This window comes from Lissotriton helveticus, chromosome 12, assembly GCF_964261635.1.
Source record: "Lissotriton helveticus chromosome 12, aLisHel1.1, whole genome shotgun sequence".
Lineage (NCBI taxonomy): Eukaryota > Metazoa > Chordata > Amphibia > Caudata > Salamandridae > Lissotriton > Lissotriton helveticus.
Genome location: NC_136073.1, coordinates 11,569,392 through 11,585,842, shown reverse-complemented (window position 1 = coordinate 11,585,842; position 16,451 = coordinate 11,569,392). Strand labels below are relative to the sequence as shown.

The window sequence follows — 16,451 nt, the reverse complement described above, 5'->3', positions numbered from 1 at the left end:
GAACGTTGTTTACTTGTTGAAATGGGCTTTTTGCCTTGTATATATTGGGAAAACGAACACAAGATTAAAATCAAGGTGAACGAGTACAAAAGCACTATCCGTACGAGAAACACAATCTACTGTAGCGTCACATTTCATGACACACAGCCACAACACCTTCCAATTACGGTTCACGGTACTGGTAACCGTACCATTAGGAGAGAGACAATAGCAAGTACCTCCTCCAAAGCGAAACACATTGGATAAAGAGAATGGACACATTGATTCCAAATGGTTTGAACGATCGCATTGAATATAAACCAACTCACTACCATGATTATACATATTACTTTATACTTATCCAAATGATATTCCACTGTGTCCACTGAATCTGCGCATCACAACATCATCACACTCGTAGGCACAACCTTTTGTGTTTGTGTCATCATACTATAACAAGAATTGAAAAACACCTCTCACTAACACAATTCACATACGCATGTACCACACATCACCAAGAACTTTAGGGGACCCGTTAGACTAACTGTTGCATTTGAACATGTGTTTAGCTGCATTAAGATCTTGGAACGGGATCCTTAACATTTATCCTGGCATACCGCGGATTTAACTGATTAGGATCTTTCCTTAGTGGATATAATGCAGAGACCGCATTCCACATATGTAAATACTACCATGTCAAATGTACATGATGACATGTATGCATTACTAGCAATATGTTTATCATGCGAACACGACACTTCCACTACTCCAAGATGGCACAGATAACACAGTCACTGGTAGTCCTTTTTCAGTCTCAACGTCAGCACGGGGGCGTCGGAGGGTACATTTCGGTCTCGACTGGGCCCCATGGGCAGAGTGCTGACCGTTGCCTTTGGTTTGGGCAGTGTCTGTTGTGCAGGGGCAGAGGTACTCACGGGTTGTCGAGATGGAATTGAATCGTCCGAGTCCTCTGCTCCCGATATGATCTGGAGATCAGGCGAGTCTTCCTCGGCGACAAGCGGAGCCTCGTCCTCTGAGATATCTTCGAGTGAGTTGTCTTCCTCGGAGACGTCTTCTTCGACGATCTCCTCAAAGATGGCCTCCGGTGCTGGCGCTGATCTCCTCCTCTCGTGTCGACGGGCCCTCCGATCCCGAATGGTCTTCTTCGATCGAAAGGAGGCACAGGCTGTGCAGATCGACTTGTCGTGTTCTGGCGAGAGACAGAGGTTGCAAACCTCGTGATGGTCGCTATGAGGGAATTTTGCTCAACATACCGGGCATCTCTTGAATGGAGTTCTGTCCATGAGGCGTAGGCCGTACGGCGCCGATAGGCCCAACGGCCCGCGTCGACGCACCGGGATGTCGAAAAGTTTATTCGATGTCGAAAAGTGTTTATCTAAAGTTTCACGCTTCTAAAATGCCGAAAAGAGTGTTTTCTAGCCGGAGCGGAAAACTTTTATCCGAACCCAGTGGCGGAAAAAAACAATCTGAGGATGGAGTTGATGACCATGCGCAGTATTGTCCAAGGGAGGAGTCACCTATCTCGTGACTACAAAGACTTCTTCCAAGAAGACAACCTGCAATCATCCGAGCCCAACACCAGGTGGCGATCTATTGCTAAGTGTACAACTCTGCAGCTCTACATGCCAAGAACAGATGCATACTGGTAAGTAGCATATTCCGTTCACTCACACATTCCTGTTGCACTGGAACGCGCCACTGCGGGTTTACGTGTAGATACACAGAGACTATCTCTTACGGTAAGATCATTCACCAGTTTATGCACAACTCGTAGTTTTTAGGACCAGCTTTTTTCACGGGTGGAGTGGTATACTTCTATAACCATACTTTTTGCACTGAACAGCATGAGGCATTTCACACACTCCATGAAAGCACGTGCTATTTTATTAAGCTGTTTGGACACTTGAGCCCTAGATTCTTGTGAGGACAGCGAGTACAATTTCACATGACTCCATGATCACATCAGGTAGTATTAAGCAGCATCAGGTACTTTACATACCTTAAGGATGCACCAGCTCATAAACACCATTTAAACTCATGACTTGTACATCGTTAGAAAGATAGTGAGAACACGTACACCCCCATACAATGATCGCCACCACCAGGTGAAGGGATTAACACCTAGACCCTTGAGACCTCTTTTTCATTTAATTTTACCGCAATACTTCGCATATTTCCAGAAGGACGACCAGACGAAACGCATTGAGATTGTTAAATTCTCAGTATTAATTTATGGATTGATTTACATATGAATGGATATATTAGAAATGCGTTAATTTCACTGGTATGGAAACAAATTAAAAAGGAACTTGATTTAAGCATCAACCAAGTACTGTCAAAAATTCTGCTTGCTTAAATTGGAGAACAAGGCTACTTCCTGAGTGAGAACAAGGCAGTGCGACTAGGGGACGATTTCCCTGGGGAGAAGTGATGTGTTTGTGACAGCTGCGAAAAGCACATTTAGCATTTACATCTATAAGACTACATTTAGCAGCCATCACGACCTACCTGCACGTCAATCACTGTTTCATATTCCAGTCATAAAAGCTTTTATGGAGGGGCTTAAAATGATAATTCCACCACGTACACCCCCGTACCATCATGGAACTTGAACACTGTACTAACAAGATAACGTCTACACTATTTGAACCCATGCATAAATGCATAATACAATTTTTGACATGGAAAGTAGCTTTTCTGGTCACAATTCCATCACTACGCAGTGTAAGTGAAATACATGCACTCACAATCGAGAAACACTTGGAACCGGCAGTGTGCGGTTAGCTGAAGGGATGCCCCAGCCAGGCAGAACTACCGCTCCCATCAGGAGCAGGTGATTGCACTCATTGTATGACCCGTGTTCACCCTTGGGTAGCTTGGCACTGAGCAGTTAGGTTCACTACAGAGGCAATGAGTAAAGCAAAGGCATAGCAGTCACGCGCAATAAATACACTGAGCTTCACAAATTATACTTCACACAGGATGTATATAAACACGTTTTTATTTAACACACATTTCAATCATTATAACATGAACATCAAATACTTTTGGGTCATAAAACGAATTCGGAAATATTACTAGCAGTACTAGGCCCACTCTTATTGTTGTGATATCAGTATTATACACACTGTGGACGATTCCTAATCTAACGCTCACTACATCCACCCCAATTGAGAAAGAGCATCCTTGGAAGGGGGAGGGGGGCCCTAACGACTAGAGTGGTCGATTTCGGAGCTGGGTTCGGATCTCGACAGGGGCGCTCAACAACCAGTGATTCTGGGCAAATCACTTAATCTCCCCGTGCCTAACAAAAAATGAATGTGTCCGCCTATAAAGTAACTGGTGCTCTTGTAAACACTAAATAACCCGCCCCCCACCCCACTAAAAGAATGATGCTATGCACAAGAGCAAAATTATACACATACAACAAAATAGAACACTTTTGGCAACAATCAACATATAATGCAGTACAAAGCTGGCCAATGGTGCGCCCTCTGCAGACTCCTTGGCCCAAGCCTCAATCCACCCTCTAGATCACCCCAATTGTCTTATACCCTCGGATGGAAGCTAAGCAGCCCCACCCCAGACACTGGGCCGCATGCGGACAAAGTCACACAGTCTGGATCCTTGGGAAGCAGGTGGGAATATGTAACATTTTTAATTAGGAGGTAGTCGTAAACAAGGGAAGGTTAGCAGCCACTCAGGAAGTTCACCCATAGGTCTCAAAATACAAAGGAGCCGCGCAGTCTCTTGACTCGCTTCCGAACTGTCTCGGAAGCATTTCTTCAACTCAGTCAATCTGTCTCACTACTACCTGGTGACAAGACATCTTCAGGAGGGGCCAGGTGTGGAGAGGACAGTTGAGGGTCTACAAGGGAACAACCGATGGATGAGGAGTAACACAAGGGAGCCTCTGGCTCGGAGGAGGCGCCCCAATCAGTACACGATGATCCAGGTCGGGCCCAGGCTCTCCAGGCACAGCACTTGGGATGAGTCGCACCAGGTACTTCAGATTTCAAACACAAGTTGAGAATTCTGCGCCTCCCCGGAAGGGAGGCACAATGACCGGTGCACGTTGAGATGGATTGCACCAGGCAATTCCAGTCAGACAAGGCGAAGAGATGTAATTGCGTATCTCCCTCCCTGGAAAGGGGACACCAAGTCCAGTGCACGGTGATACAGCTGCACCAGTCCGGTCACATACACAGGTCCAAGTTCAACAGAGCCACAGGAAGTAGAATGAGGCTCTACTTTGGGTACACGCCCACCTCTGAGGGTTGCACCCCGTGAATGGGACACTGCACGCAACGAGCATGCAGTCGGCGTATCGCATGGGAGACATGCGGCATGATCAATGAAACTGTCCATGCGGGGTCCCACAACCAGTGAATCCACTCACCACCCACTAGGAGTGTCGTGGTCTTCACAGTACGGGAAAAGCCCGTCTTAGATACGGACATGATTTCTGTGGCTCCAGACGAGACAATCTGGTCTCCAAATACAATGCTTAGTTCCACGCTTGCATGCCGCTACCAGTTGAGATTTAGCAGCCGAGGTGGGCTCTTCAGAAGGCACTGCTCTCCAGATGTCACAGGTAGATGGTGTAGGTCCCTCGCGGATGTTCTTTAACGTAACTTATATCTCCGAGAGACCAGGAGGCCCGCGGTTGGGCCATTGGAGAGCACACTTCAGGTGCCAGACTTCAGCAGGTCCCTGGCCCAAACCTGCACCTATTCGGACAGTCATCCTCCAAGTGCACAACAGAGTCCTCTGACAATGTGCATCAACCAGTCTGGGTTCTCCCGTCCCACGTCCCCAGAAGCAAATCTCAGCCTTTGCTGAAGGATGGCACCTGTAGTTATACTGTCTTGTGTCTTTCAAGTTCGGGGTGGTTCAGGAGTTTTCCCTTTGAACCACAGATGTCTTCCATAAATTGTCTCCCATACGGCTGTGTAACGCAGATATTAATCTTTAGTGGGGCCATAATCCCACACTTAGAGGTTAAGCGTCGTAGCCTCTATCTTCCCTCTACCCCATTCGGCTCCTCAAGTGGCAGAGGTCTGCCGTTCCTGTGGGATGCCCATCGTTTATGGCTGTTAATTGGGGAATGCACAGAGTCCAAAAGACTCTTGGAGCAGAGAAAGGTCCATATTCTGTAAGTGGCATTTCTAAGCGAGTTATGCCAAAACCCCCTTTACCCTTGTCCTCATCATATTGTGGGACTTCATTATAGTTGTTGTTCTCGTCAGAGTCAGAACCAAAGAGCTAGTGTAACGTATGAGCTCTGCCGCCTGCTAAAGGTAATATGTAACAGTAAGAAGGGTGGCCTATTGGCTGGTCTCCTGTCGAGATCGAAACAAGGCAGATTCAGAGTTGGAAACCACGGTCAGAGGTGGATTCTCCTACGGAAGAGCTTATGTCAGAGAACCAGCACAGGGAGCGACACCAGAACCAGGGCTCGACAAATCTGAAAAATTGTACTAGTCCTGCAGGTCTAGTAACTTGGAAAATCCCCTCGACCCAACTGCAACCTACTTGGCCTCCGTCTCTGAAAACGGAGAAAAGGGGACAAGTTAACAAGTTTTAAATGCATCTTTATTGCTCAGTTCCTTTGTGAGCAATAAATATGCCTTTAAATGTTGTCACTTTTGCTCCTTTTTCAAAGACAGCGGACAAAAGTTAGTTTGTCTTCCTACTCGCCAGAAAGGGCGAGTAGGACCTAAAAATAGCTCGTCCTCATCCATTCTCCCTCGCAAATGCGAGCGGGCGAGTGGATTTGTCGAGCCCTGCAGAACCAAAGTCAGCACCAAAGCCAGTGCAGAACCAGAGACGGGTTCAAAAAGCAAAGGCTGAGCCAAGGGTGAACCTGCCGGCAGAGCTCCAACTGGAAGCCTCTGTAGACCCCGGGGTCCGAAGGTGTGCCAGAGGGAGCTGGAAGCATGGTCAATAGAGCAGGATGGCTTCCTCAAAGGTCGTCTTCTGCGACATCACCGACGGACCCGGGAATCTGATTGCACTGGGACCAGATTCGGAATCCGCTATTCAGCAGTGAGACTTAGTGGCATGTTAGAGTTCGAGAGTGGTAGGAAGTGGCTGTTTCCCACTTGGACCTTGTGCTTTTCCTTTGACTTTCGTGAAGTCTTTGAAGGCCACAAGGACCTGCCGGGCGAATGACTTCAGGAGTGGAAATAGGATCTTACTTTCGACTGGTTACGGCAAGGAGAACTGCAATGTTGGCGACTTAACGAGTTTCACCTGGCGGTCCCGTATGGCCTTCGGGTTCATCTAGGAGCCGGACCCTGGAGTAGTGCTATAATCCCAAACATAACAGGTACACCTCGTGCAGGTCTGTCAAAGGATTTGTTTTTGACAGTTCGTACACGGTTTAAACCTTGTCGTTTTGGGAGACCGCATATTTCCCTTGAACACTGATAAAAACTTTTTTTTTTATTACAACATGAAAAAACTAATTGAAGACAAAAGAAGAGTTCCGACTCTGCATGTGAAGGAATGGCAAGAAAGGAACTGGTGTCAGCCTGCCTGCGGGGAGCTATATGTGGCCCGCTCGTTACTTCCAGAGTGGAACGAAGTAAGCGCAGAGCTGCACAATGCCACCTTACCAGCACACAGGAGCACAGCGTTGAGGTTCAGAATCCAGTCTGACGTCTTGAGGAACCTGCAGTTGGAAGTATGCACCAGAATACAGAATAAAAAATTATTTGTTGAAAGAAAGGACATTGTTTGTGACAGAGAATAGGAGCAAAATTTACTAATGGCTTTTGTGCTTTCAAAGACTGAGATTTGCAAAATCACAGGTTTTTAGTCGCATATTCGAAAGCTGCAATTTATGAAAGGCAAACGGTGAGCTGTAAATCGGTTAACGACTCCCCATATATAATTTGCAACATATTACCAATCGTTTGGAAAAGGGAGTGTGGAATGGGTGCATCTAACGATTCAGAAATAAATATAAGAATGGTTTGAGAAAGCAATTCTGGTTACAAATCAGTGACAGGAATCCGACACCCAGAGGGGTGTTAAGTGAAAGCTATGGCTGTGGGGCGGCTTCCACTGCGTGAAAGTGGGTCGTGGGCATTGAAGGATGCAACAGCACTCCTGGAGGGCCCCGGATACTGCCCCCCTCCTAATGTCCTTCACAGTATGACAAGTTTTTTCCCCTAATTGCAAGCCCAGCAACTTTAAAAGTCTGATTGTTTTGTGTTTTTCAGTGGCAGTTTGGGGATTTGACCCTTCTGCTCAGTGTACTGTCTTCCTCCTCTTGTGCCCCACGGACTGTCTATGCCCACCCCCTGCTCCCATCTTCCAACCTCTGCCTCCTGGCCTGTCTCCTACCATGTGGCCTATTTTACACTCCTTGCCACCTCTGACCTCTCTCCCACTCCCTGCCACCTCTGTCATGTCCCCCACCCTGTGCCCTATTTTACACTCCTTGCCCCATCTGTCCTGTCCCCCACCCTGCGCTCTCTTTTCCACCCCCTGCCCCCTCTGGTCTGTCCCCCACTCTCTGCCCCTCTGTCCTGTCTCCCACTCCTTGCCCCTTCTGTCCTGTCCCCCACCCTGTGGCCCTTCTGTCCTGTCCCCCACCCTGTGGCCCTTCTGTCCGCTCTCCCTCCATGACTGACCTCCTCTCCTTGTTCTTGCAGGTAAGAAGAACTCCATCCTGATGCACAAAGTCCAGCACGACCTCAGCTCCGGAGTCTTCAACAACCAGGAGAACGAGATCATCCAGGAGATCGTCCGCTATGACCGGGAGATGGTCCAGCACGCGGAGCTCCACCAGCAGCAGGCCGGCATCTACACCCCCGCGCAGCCCCCGGCGCCCTCCGCCATCGCCACGCTCCAGCAGGCGGTCGCCATGAGCTTCTGCCCGCAGATGGCCAGTCCCCTGGTGGGGCCCATGGGCTTGGGGTCTCCACGGATGGTGAGACGGTTGCAGTATGCCCAGGGGGTGCCCAGCCCCTTCTCAGTCTCCCCAGTCCTGTTCCAGCAGCCCCTGCAGCAGCAGTCTCTCCAGCACCTGCAGCAGCTTCACCAGCAGCAGCTGCGCGCCCAGGCCCTCCAACAGCAGCCCATGCCAGCCTCCAACAGCACCTTCGCCTCGGCTGTGTCCAGCCCTCCTTCCCAAAGCCCTCTGGCCAACCGGACCTTTGCCTATGCCCCCAGAGGTCAGTCGGGCTCCCAGCTGTCTCTGACCCAACAGAGGCTCTCAGGCTCTCCGCAGAGGCTCGCGGTGCACAAGAGCACACAAGCCTTGCACACCAGCAGCCTGAGCCAGGATTCCCGTCCCCTATCTGCCTCCCAGCCCTCCCTGCCACACGGAGTATCCCAAACTCCCACCCACAGTCCCCCACAGTCCACCAGAGACTCAACGAGCTCCATTGCTGGCCCATCCTCTGCCGCACCCGTGTCGGGCCCCCAAGCTGGCTTCAGGGGCCCAGTCCCAGCACGGGTGGCACTCTCCCACCAGATGTCGACTGTCTCAGTCTATGCAGGAGTGCCCACCTCAGTTGGGGTGCCGCAGGACTCCGGGAGCGACCGGAAAGATTCCATCGTTAGCATCCCTGACACGGACCCTGTAAAATCCAGGCTATCTTCCAATTTGTGACCCCGGAGTCTTCAGCTGCCCCCCAGGTGAGGCTCTGTGGGGTCACAGAAATGGGGAGGGAGTGTAAAGCCAAGAGTGCCATGCAACATGGGGAGGACAGGAAGAGGGAAGCTAGTCCCCCTTTCAAAGAACACGTCCCTCCGACTGTACGAGAAGGTGTCGTCTTGGCAAAGCCATCCATCCCCACCACGTAGAAGGGTTTTATTGGTGAGCAGAGAAAGGTAAGCCATCGTTGTGACTGTCCACGAGAGACTGCTTCTGCACTTACTTGGGACCGGCAGTCACAGGATTAGAGTGCTGCCCCTGAGGACTGAGAGGGGGAGGGTCACCTGGAAGACACTTTTGGGACAGGTTGCACTGTGTTCTAGGGGCTTGTGGCCTCCCTTCCAATGGAGGGGCTTACATCCTTTGACCATGCCCACTCAACCCTGAACAGACAGAGGCATCTGCCCAACACAGGCCTTGCGGCTAAGCCAGGGAGTCGGAGGTTTCTAAAGTCAATGAGTGTTTGGGGCAGGATGCGTGCTGGACCATGAGAAGAGAGACGTTGGCCTTTGCGTGTTGAGTGGGTGAAGCCACAACGGGTATATTTACAACCCTGCCAAGCGCTTTGCATCTAGAGAATAAGAAGTGGTGAAAAGTGTAGGGTCACCTTTTTCTGCGCTGCCTGGAGGTGTACATCCTGCCGTGCTTGAGCACTTTGACCTGGACGCCTTTGGCAGAAGGGCGATGGGAGGCCACTCCCTGACGGCTACAGTGGCCATGAGGTGATCTCGCCAAGGAGACCTCCAAGCGCCTCAGACCATCGTATCCAGTGGCCACTGCGGCTCTGTCATCACTCAAATGTCCATAGCATGACACACCACGCACACACTGCATCAAGGTGAGACCCTCTGCATTATCCAGAAGGGAGGTGGTCCGAAGCCCGGGTAGGTGCACCAGGCCAAGTGGGACCGACCATCCGCAGGCACATGAAGTTCAGCGCCACAGACACTAGTTTTTTAAAATTTCTGATCTCTTCCGGTGTGTGCAGCAGCACGGCGACAAGTACGCTTTTTGCACGCTGCTATTCCCACATATTCCGTTGCACTGGGAAGCGCACAAGATGTCTGAACAGCTAAGCTTCCATACAGGACCATAGGATAACTGAGGTAGCCTAGTCTCTGCCCTCTACCGTGACCTTTGTCATTGTCCCTTGGTGATGAGAGTGCACCGCTGGGTCTCTGCACAGGCTGAATGTACAGACCCAGACCAGTAGGTCCGTTCAGTATTGCACTTATCCGGGCTCTGCAGGGCTATACATAACAGCCAGGCAAGAAAGGCTACCCCTAACTCAGCTGGGCATCACTCTTTGTCCTCAAATGGATGGACAAATAGGAAATATGAATCATATGCCACTAAACTCGCTCACGTTCGGTGCTCAACGGGGAACGACCTTTACGACGAAGTACCATCACAACGCAACTTTTACCCCGCAGGTGCCATTACAACGCATTCCATTACAACACATGGCATTACAACGTAGGTGCTTTTACAACGCATGCCATTACAACGTAGTATAGGTAAGGTAAGTATTTAATTTTAGTTTGTATTTTTTTTTAGTTTTATAAATTAACGTATTTAAAATAATTATAACATTTTAATACATTTAATATTTTTTTTAATTATAATTAAATTTTTAAATTAATTTTTTATTACATTAATTTTAGAATAGTAATTTTTACCCCTACACTATCCAACACTTACTCTACTATTACACACACAAGGAGTTAAAATTATTAATTAAAAAATATATTTAAAAATTAAAAATTAATTAAAATTATTTATTGAATAATTTTTGTAATTTAATTAAGATTAAATTAATATTAAAAAAATAAATACTTACCTATACTTACGTTGTAATGGCATGCGTTGTAAAAGCACCTACATTGTAATTAAATGCGTTGTAATGGCACCTGCGGGGTAAAAGTTGCGTTGTGATGGCATGCGTTGTGAATGCATACGTTGTAACGGCATACATCCGTGCTCAACATCGCCCATTATCACTTTGTATGGCATGGCGCCACCGTGTGGTTAGCGAAGGAGCTGCGTTTATGGTCCGCAGTCTTGAGGCATAGGGCGCACGCATGCCCCGCTCTAGCAAGCCCCGCCTCTCACACACATGTTCATGGCAGTGTAAAAAAGGAAAACACTAAGTATGTAGATTATGCCAGGGTTGCAAAGGCTCATGGTTCAGGCTACAGACAAGGAGCATTGTGACCACACGCTGCCTGTGGTGAGTTTATGCTGGAAGTGGCACTCCAGACATCTTATTTTTTATCAAATTCTCATAATATTTCTATCTCTTCAGGCTTACTATATGTTGAACTGAGTCCCTTTACTTGTCTATAATGAGGATATTAAATCATACACTGGTTTTTTTTATATACAGAGAGGTAGGGGCTATTATTGGAGTAACATATCTTTAAGGTTACTTCTAACACCTCAATAATATAAAGGATTGGTGTCCTATAATCCCTTAAAAGCAAGAATTTCCACCAGGCAGTATGGGAGAGGCCCAACCGGGCTGGGTAGGAGTCGTCTGACAGTGCCTGGGTGGGAGTTGATGGACATTGGTCACTAAGGCGGCATTGCAGAGCTCGACACAACTCCCTATGTAAGCTAATAAAGTAACAAGGCACTATTGACATCACTGGCCCAGGGGGCTGATTCTGCCATTACTCTATTGCAAGTGGCTCGGAACTCACTTGCCCACTCCAATCTGCTAATCGCCCTCCGAACCCACGGATCACTCTTACAGCACATCCGGCATCTTCTAGGCCATGCTCAGTAACCACCCTCTGAATCCACAGACCACCTCAAACACAACTGGCCACCTCTAGGTCTACGAACCCCCGCTGAGACCACAGACCCTTCGCTGTACACACACTCCAGCTCAGTGCAGAAGAAGGTGACGAACGGCTTCTTATTCGGTAGATCCGACGCCTTTGGGAGAAGGGGCTAGACAAGCAGGGGGTTGTAGGTTCTATTGGGACTGGGTCGCTCACGGGGGATGAGGGCAAATGCGAGGGGGGCAATGGAGTCCCAGGGCACAGACTCTGACTCACGCTGAGCCTCTCTGCAGCCACTGCCAGTTGAACTGGCAGCTGTCAACGTATTAACCAATCATCGAAGACCAAAGTTGTGTTTCATGCCTGCTTCTGCTGCCATGTTATGGCACATGCCAAACGACCGGCGCGCGTCATAGAAGCCATATAGTCAAATGATTGTTAAGGAGCAACGCTAATGCTGTATATTACATAGAATATATTTATACATAGTACGTATGTAGGTCAGTGCAGACCCTCCAGAAGGCCGTCACGCGGACCCTCTACTTAAGAAGTAGAGTCCAAAATGGAGAGGAGAGGTGAACGCCTGTGGTCAGGCCGGGGCTGCGGGTCGTGCCGGGCGCTGGCAGTGGCCCCTGCTTGCCTGAAGAGCTCCCGGCTCTTGTTAGCTTCCACCAGATTACTGTGTCTTCGAATCATCGAGTATGTTTCTGGTTGAAAACTGAACCTAATCCTAGGGGAATGTGGATGGTTGCGTGTGCGTCTGTGTAGGCATGTGGTTTTTAAAATATTTTTTCTTCAGAGTTGCACAGGCACACCCCCTGTAAATGCCAAAGCCCGCATACCATCACTTGTGTGCACATAATACTTCCACATGTACAGAAAGTGACCAGATACCCGACACCTCATCCAGGGAACAGGTACCTGTGTATTTAAAGGACAGGGATAGGTTTCTATTTATAAAAGTCAGATGACTGGGTCAAACTCACAACCCAACAACTGAACCAGTCAAAGAGTGCTATTGAGTAATTTTACCACCCTTATTTCAAATGAGCCAATTAGCAGATGTCTGCTGCTCCTAGGAACCAATCCTGCTCAATAAAACACTCCTTTGATCTCTTATGGTGCATAACAGGGGTATCACTTCCTATCTTCAGAATGTTTGAGAAATAATGCACCACTAGTTATTTTTGTAAAAAGCGAGGAGAGTCTCTGTGATTTGGAGAGCTACTCATTGCTGAGGCCCTGGGGTGACAGCAATGTCTGCGAGTACTAGTCAGTGCACTGGAAGATGTGCATGGCAGCCATGATGGATTGGGAAAACCTTTATACTAGAGGAAAGACATGGAGGTCAGCTGTGGTGCAGCAGGGAAGCTGGTACTGATTGCCTTAGAAGGCACGTGCCAAGCATCAGTGATTGGTCTTGGAAGTCTTTGCTTGGTCCAATGGAAAAGACATAGGGTTGGACTGGGGCACAAAATGTGCTCAGACACCAAAATTAAACTGCCCACACTTATGAATTGGGGAGTAAAACAAAAAAAATGTAAAGCAGCCCACATTTGCCAATTTAAACTTATGAAGACAAGCTGCCTTGTTGGCCTCAGGGGAACAACAGGTACCACATGCTTTGTCCCAGCACTTAATGCTGGCAATGTGTGTGGTAATATTATAGAAATGCAACAATTAAATTAATGCTCATACCCTACCAAAAAAGATAAGCAATGACACATCCCGGCTTTTCTACCCAAAAAGGGTTATTTCATCCATCCATGCTGCCTACCACGAGATAACTGCATCCACAGCGTGCACAGTGCTGCTTGCTACTGCCACCTGGTCAATATTTAAAGATATTTACAAAACTATCCCACACACAGTCCAATAACTGACCCACACACTAACATGTCAGACCGGCCCACCTACCACTACCAGGATTTGCCAATCCTGAACAGCAGATTCCGATGACAATCGGTCAAGCTGCCTCTACGTGAGCAAGCATGGAGAGCAAGACCAAACCCTAGAGGGAAAGGGGAATTGAATGAGAGAGAAGAGACAGCCGGAGAGTTACAGTCTAACTTGGTGCGTGTCTCTCAGACTTCAGGAGATTCACACATGTTCTTACAAGTCAATGTCAAGTGTTTACTAAAGAGTTGAGAAACTGCAATTATTTACAATGGTACACAGCAGACATGTAATACCAAAGGTGGTTTTAGTTATTATGCTTTCCGGCTTCAGAATGCCAGGCTGCAGTAAACCTAAACTAACATGGAGGAAGCTGGAGTTAGAAATGGTGGTCTCCAGGTTGAAAGCAAACCTGGAAAACAGGTAAGAGGAAGCAAGGGCCAAAACAAAGCAAACTCAGCTATATTCTAATCCACAAAGGGATTAAAGTTCAGACAAATAGTCAGGGGACTAAAAAAGGAGCAAAACAACACACATGCAGGACAGTGAATGAACCACAGCAACAACAAATGCACAAATCCAACACTGAAAGTGGCCGGGCACCTTCCCAAGGCAAGTGAACTGTATATAAAGCAGTGCTAAAACTCATGACCTAAAGCCCCACCCCTTGACCTTCCCAGGCTAGTAGCCCAGACACCCAAGATGCCATAGGCTGGTCTGCTGCAGTCTTCGAGGGATTCAGTGTTGGCTGGGAGAAATGTAAATTACACTGGACTTAATTCACAATAAAATGGATGCAGGATGTCCATGATATACCAGGGATGTAAGTAAGCATTGGATCCAATGGACACCATGTGTTACCATCCCTGGTATTTGTGGAAAACCTCCCTTCAGAAAACCAAGGAAGCCTCCGTTAAATGCAAATATAGATCCAGGCATGGCGGCCACGATGGGATTCTGAAATGCAATACTATGCAATGGACAACACATGCGATGTGTCAAGGAAGACCCCGATCTATGCAATGGAAACCATAAAGAATACATGAGAGGCCAAAGACACCTTTGTTCATGCAATAGAAGATGTGAACAGTATACCCGTTGTAGGTTATAAATACCTCCACTCAATGCAACTAGTCGTGCGCGGCATGCCCACGGCGGTTCGGACACGTCTTCAAGCCATGTAATGTCTGCCATGATGTAACAGAGCACTCAACGCTCAGTGCAATAGAAGATATTAACAGTATAAGCATTGTAGGATATAAATACCTACATTCAATATGAGTCGTGTGTGGTATGATCATGGCGCTTCAGATGTGTCTTGAAGCCAGGTAATGTCAGCCATGATGCATCAGAGCACCCTCCACTCAGTGCAATGGAAAGCGTGTGGAGTAGTCCAAGGTAGTTCAGTGAAGCCTTTGACGTATGTAGGGGCAGAAATGAAGACTCACGAAACATCCCTTAAATACATTAGGAGTGCAACTGTGGTGCACATGAGACAGCAGAGAATTCTAAATGTATCTACCCAAGAGATGGATGAGATTCCAATTTTTTTTTTAAACATGTGCAGTGTGGTTACTGTAGCCCTGTACAGTTTACACAGGACCACAGCTCTGAACTTACGACACACAACAAGAATCCCATCACAGAGGAATGAGGGTGGGTGAAGGATAAGAAAGCAGCTGATCAGACTATGTATGGAACAAATAAAACACATCTGACCTGAGACACTATAGCAGGGATGGGAGAATGAAAACCGGGCCTTCGCGAAGCAGAGAGATCAAGGGTCTGATTAAAAAACTGCACAGCACATGGAGTAGAACTGCAGTAATACTACACAACTCTTCCACACACCTACAGGTGTAAATCTCCACCTCTCCTTTTTCTACGGGCGATCTTTACACATATACGTTTACTGCTTAGCAGGAAATGTGGGTAGGACCAGAGCGAGTGGTAGCGAAGTTGGGACTATTTAGTGCAAAATGAGAAGTGTTTAAGGAAGACTAAGGAGGGGTTTATGGAGGGACAGGCTACTATAAATATCCACCCACAAAGAGTACGCCCATTGCTGTTCCTAAACTAACTTCCAAAGTTACATAGCCGTAAAGGAGTCAAAACATTCTTAAATGTACTCTAGCTAGCTTTACAGGTACTGACAATTCCTGCAGCAAATAATGAAGACGAGGACTTAAAATACAACCCCATACGAAATAATGTTAAATTAACTTATTTCGTCTTTTAAAAAATATATCTAAGTTTAACTTAGTGTTAATACAATTTTGCATAAATAAAAATACATATTTCAATATAAAATATAATATTGAATTAAGAACCTGAGATCATTAGAGCACTGAAAAGAAAATATAATTAATTGACTTAATAGCCCGAGATTATTAGAGCATTCAAGAGAAAAGAATACCTAGAGCTGAAACACCTCAGGATATAGAATATGACTGCCGACAGATTCCACAAAGAAATGGAGAAGGAAGACTGTTTGTGGAAGCTTCTAATCAAACACAGGTGTGTTACCGATCCCTCAGTATTGACGCTGGTGTTTTATGAAGCCAAGGGTACTTACCGTAGACCTGTTAATCCTACAACTAAGGAGAAAAGTAAATCAGTGCCTCAGAGAACCTATATACATAGGGGCTGCCTCCCCACTGCTCGCAAACGGACTCTACATCCTGCAGTTACTGCAGAGCCCTCTCCTCGTGAGTCGCGTACAAGCCCCAGGTGTAAAGATGCCCATTAACGTATCTTGCATAAGTATGGCTAGCACAGACGCCTTACAGTACTATAGGAAATAGCAAACATTCACAGGTGATCCACAAGGCCCACACCATTGCACAGAACATGACTACGGAACATTAACCGTGAGCTTTCCAATGAGAAGCCGGAACCAAACAAGTCCATATCCTTCCTAACCAGAAGCAGACCTTACCAGAAGCAACCTACATCCCAAATGCCAATAAGCACCACCCATTACAAAGGCGTACTAGGATGATATATAGGAAATACTGGAGCAGTGAACCCCCCCACACCCTCCTGTACCCCCAAAAACGACATGGGTCACATATCGACCGCTCCTGACGAACGCATCC

At 47.4% G+C, this 16,451-nt stretch overlaps 1 protein-coding gene across 1 annotated transcript in view; it reads left to right on the top strand.

The window, feature by feature from the left end:
* The window catches only part of HCN2 (hyperpolarization activated cyclic nucleotide gated potassium and sodium channel 2), a 185,672-nt gene extending 176,153 nt beyond the window's left edge, over positions 1 to 9,519 (top strand). The window contains exon 8 of the mRNA XM_078669320.1: positions 7,665 to 9,519. Coding sequence (XP_078525446.1) covers positions 7,665 to 8,626 — 962 coding nt within the window. The 3' untranslated portion in view covers positions 8,627 to 9,519. The remainder of the gene's footprint in view (positions 1 to 7,664) is intronic.
* Positions 9,520 to 16,451: the final 6,932 nt, after the last annotated feature.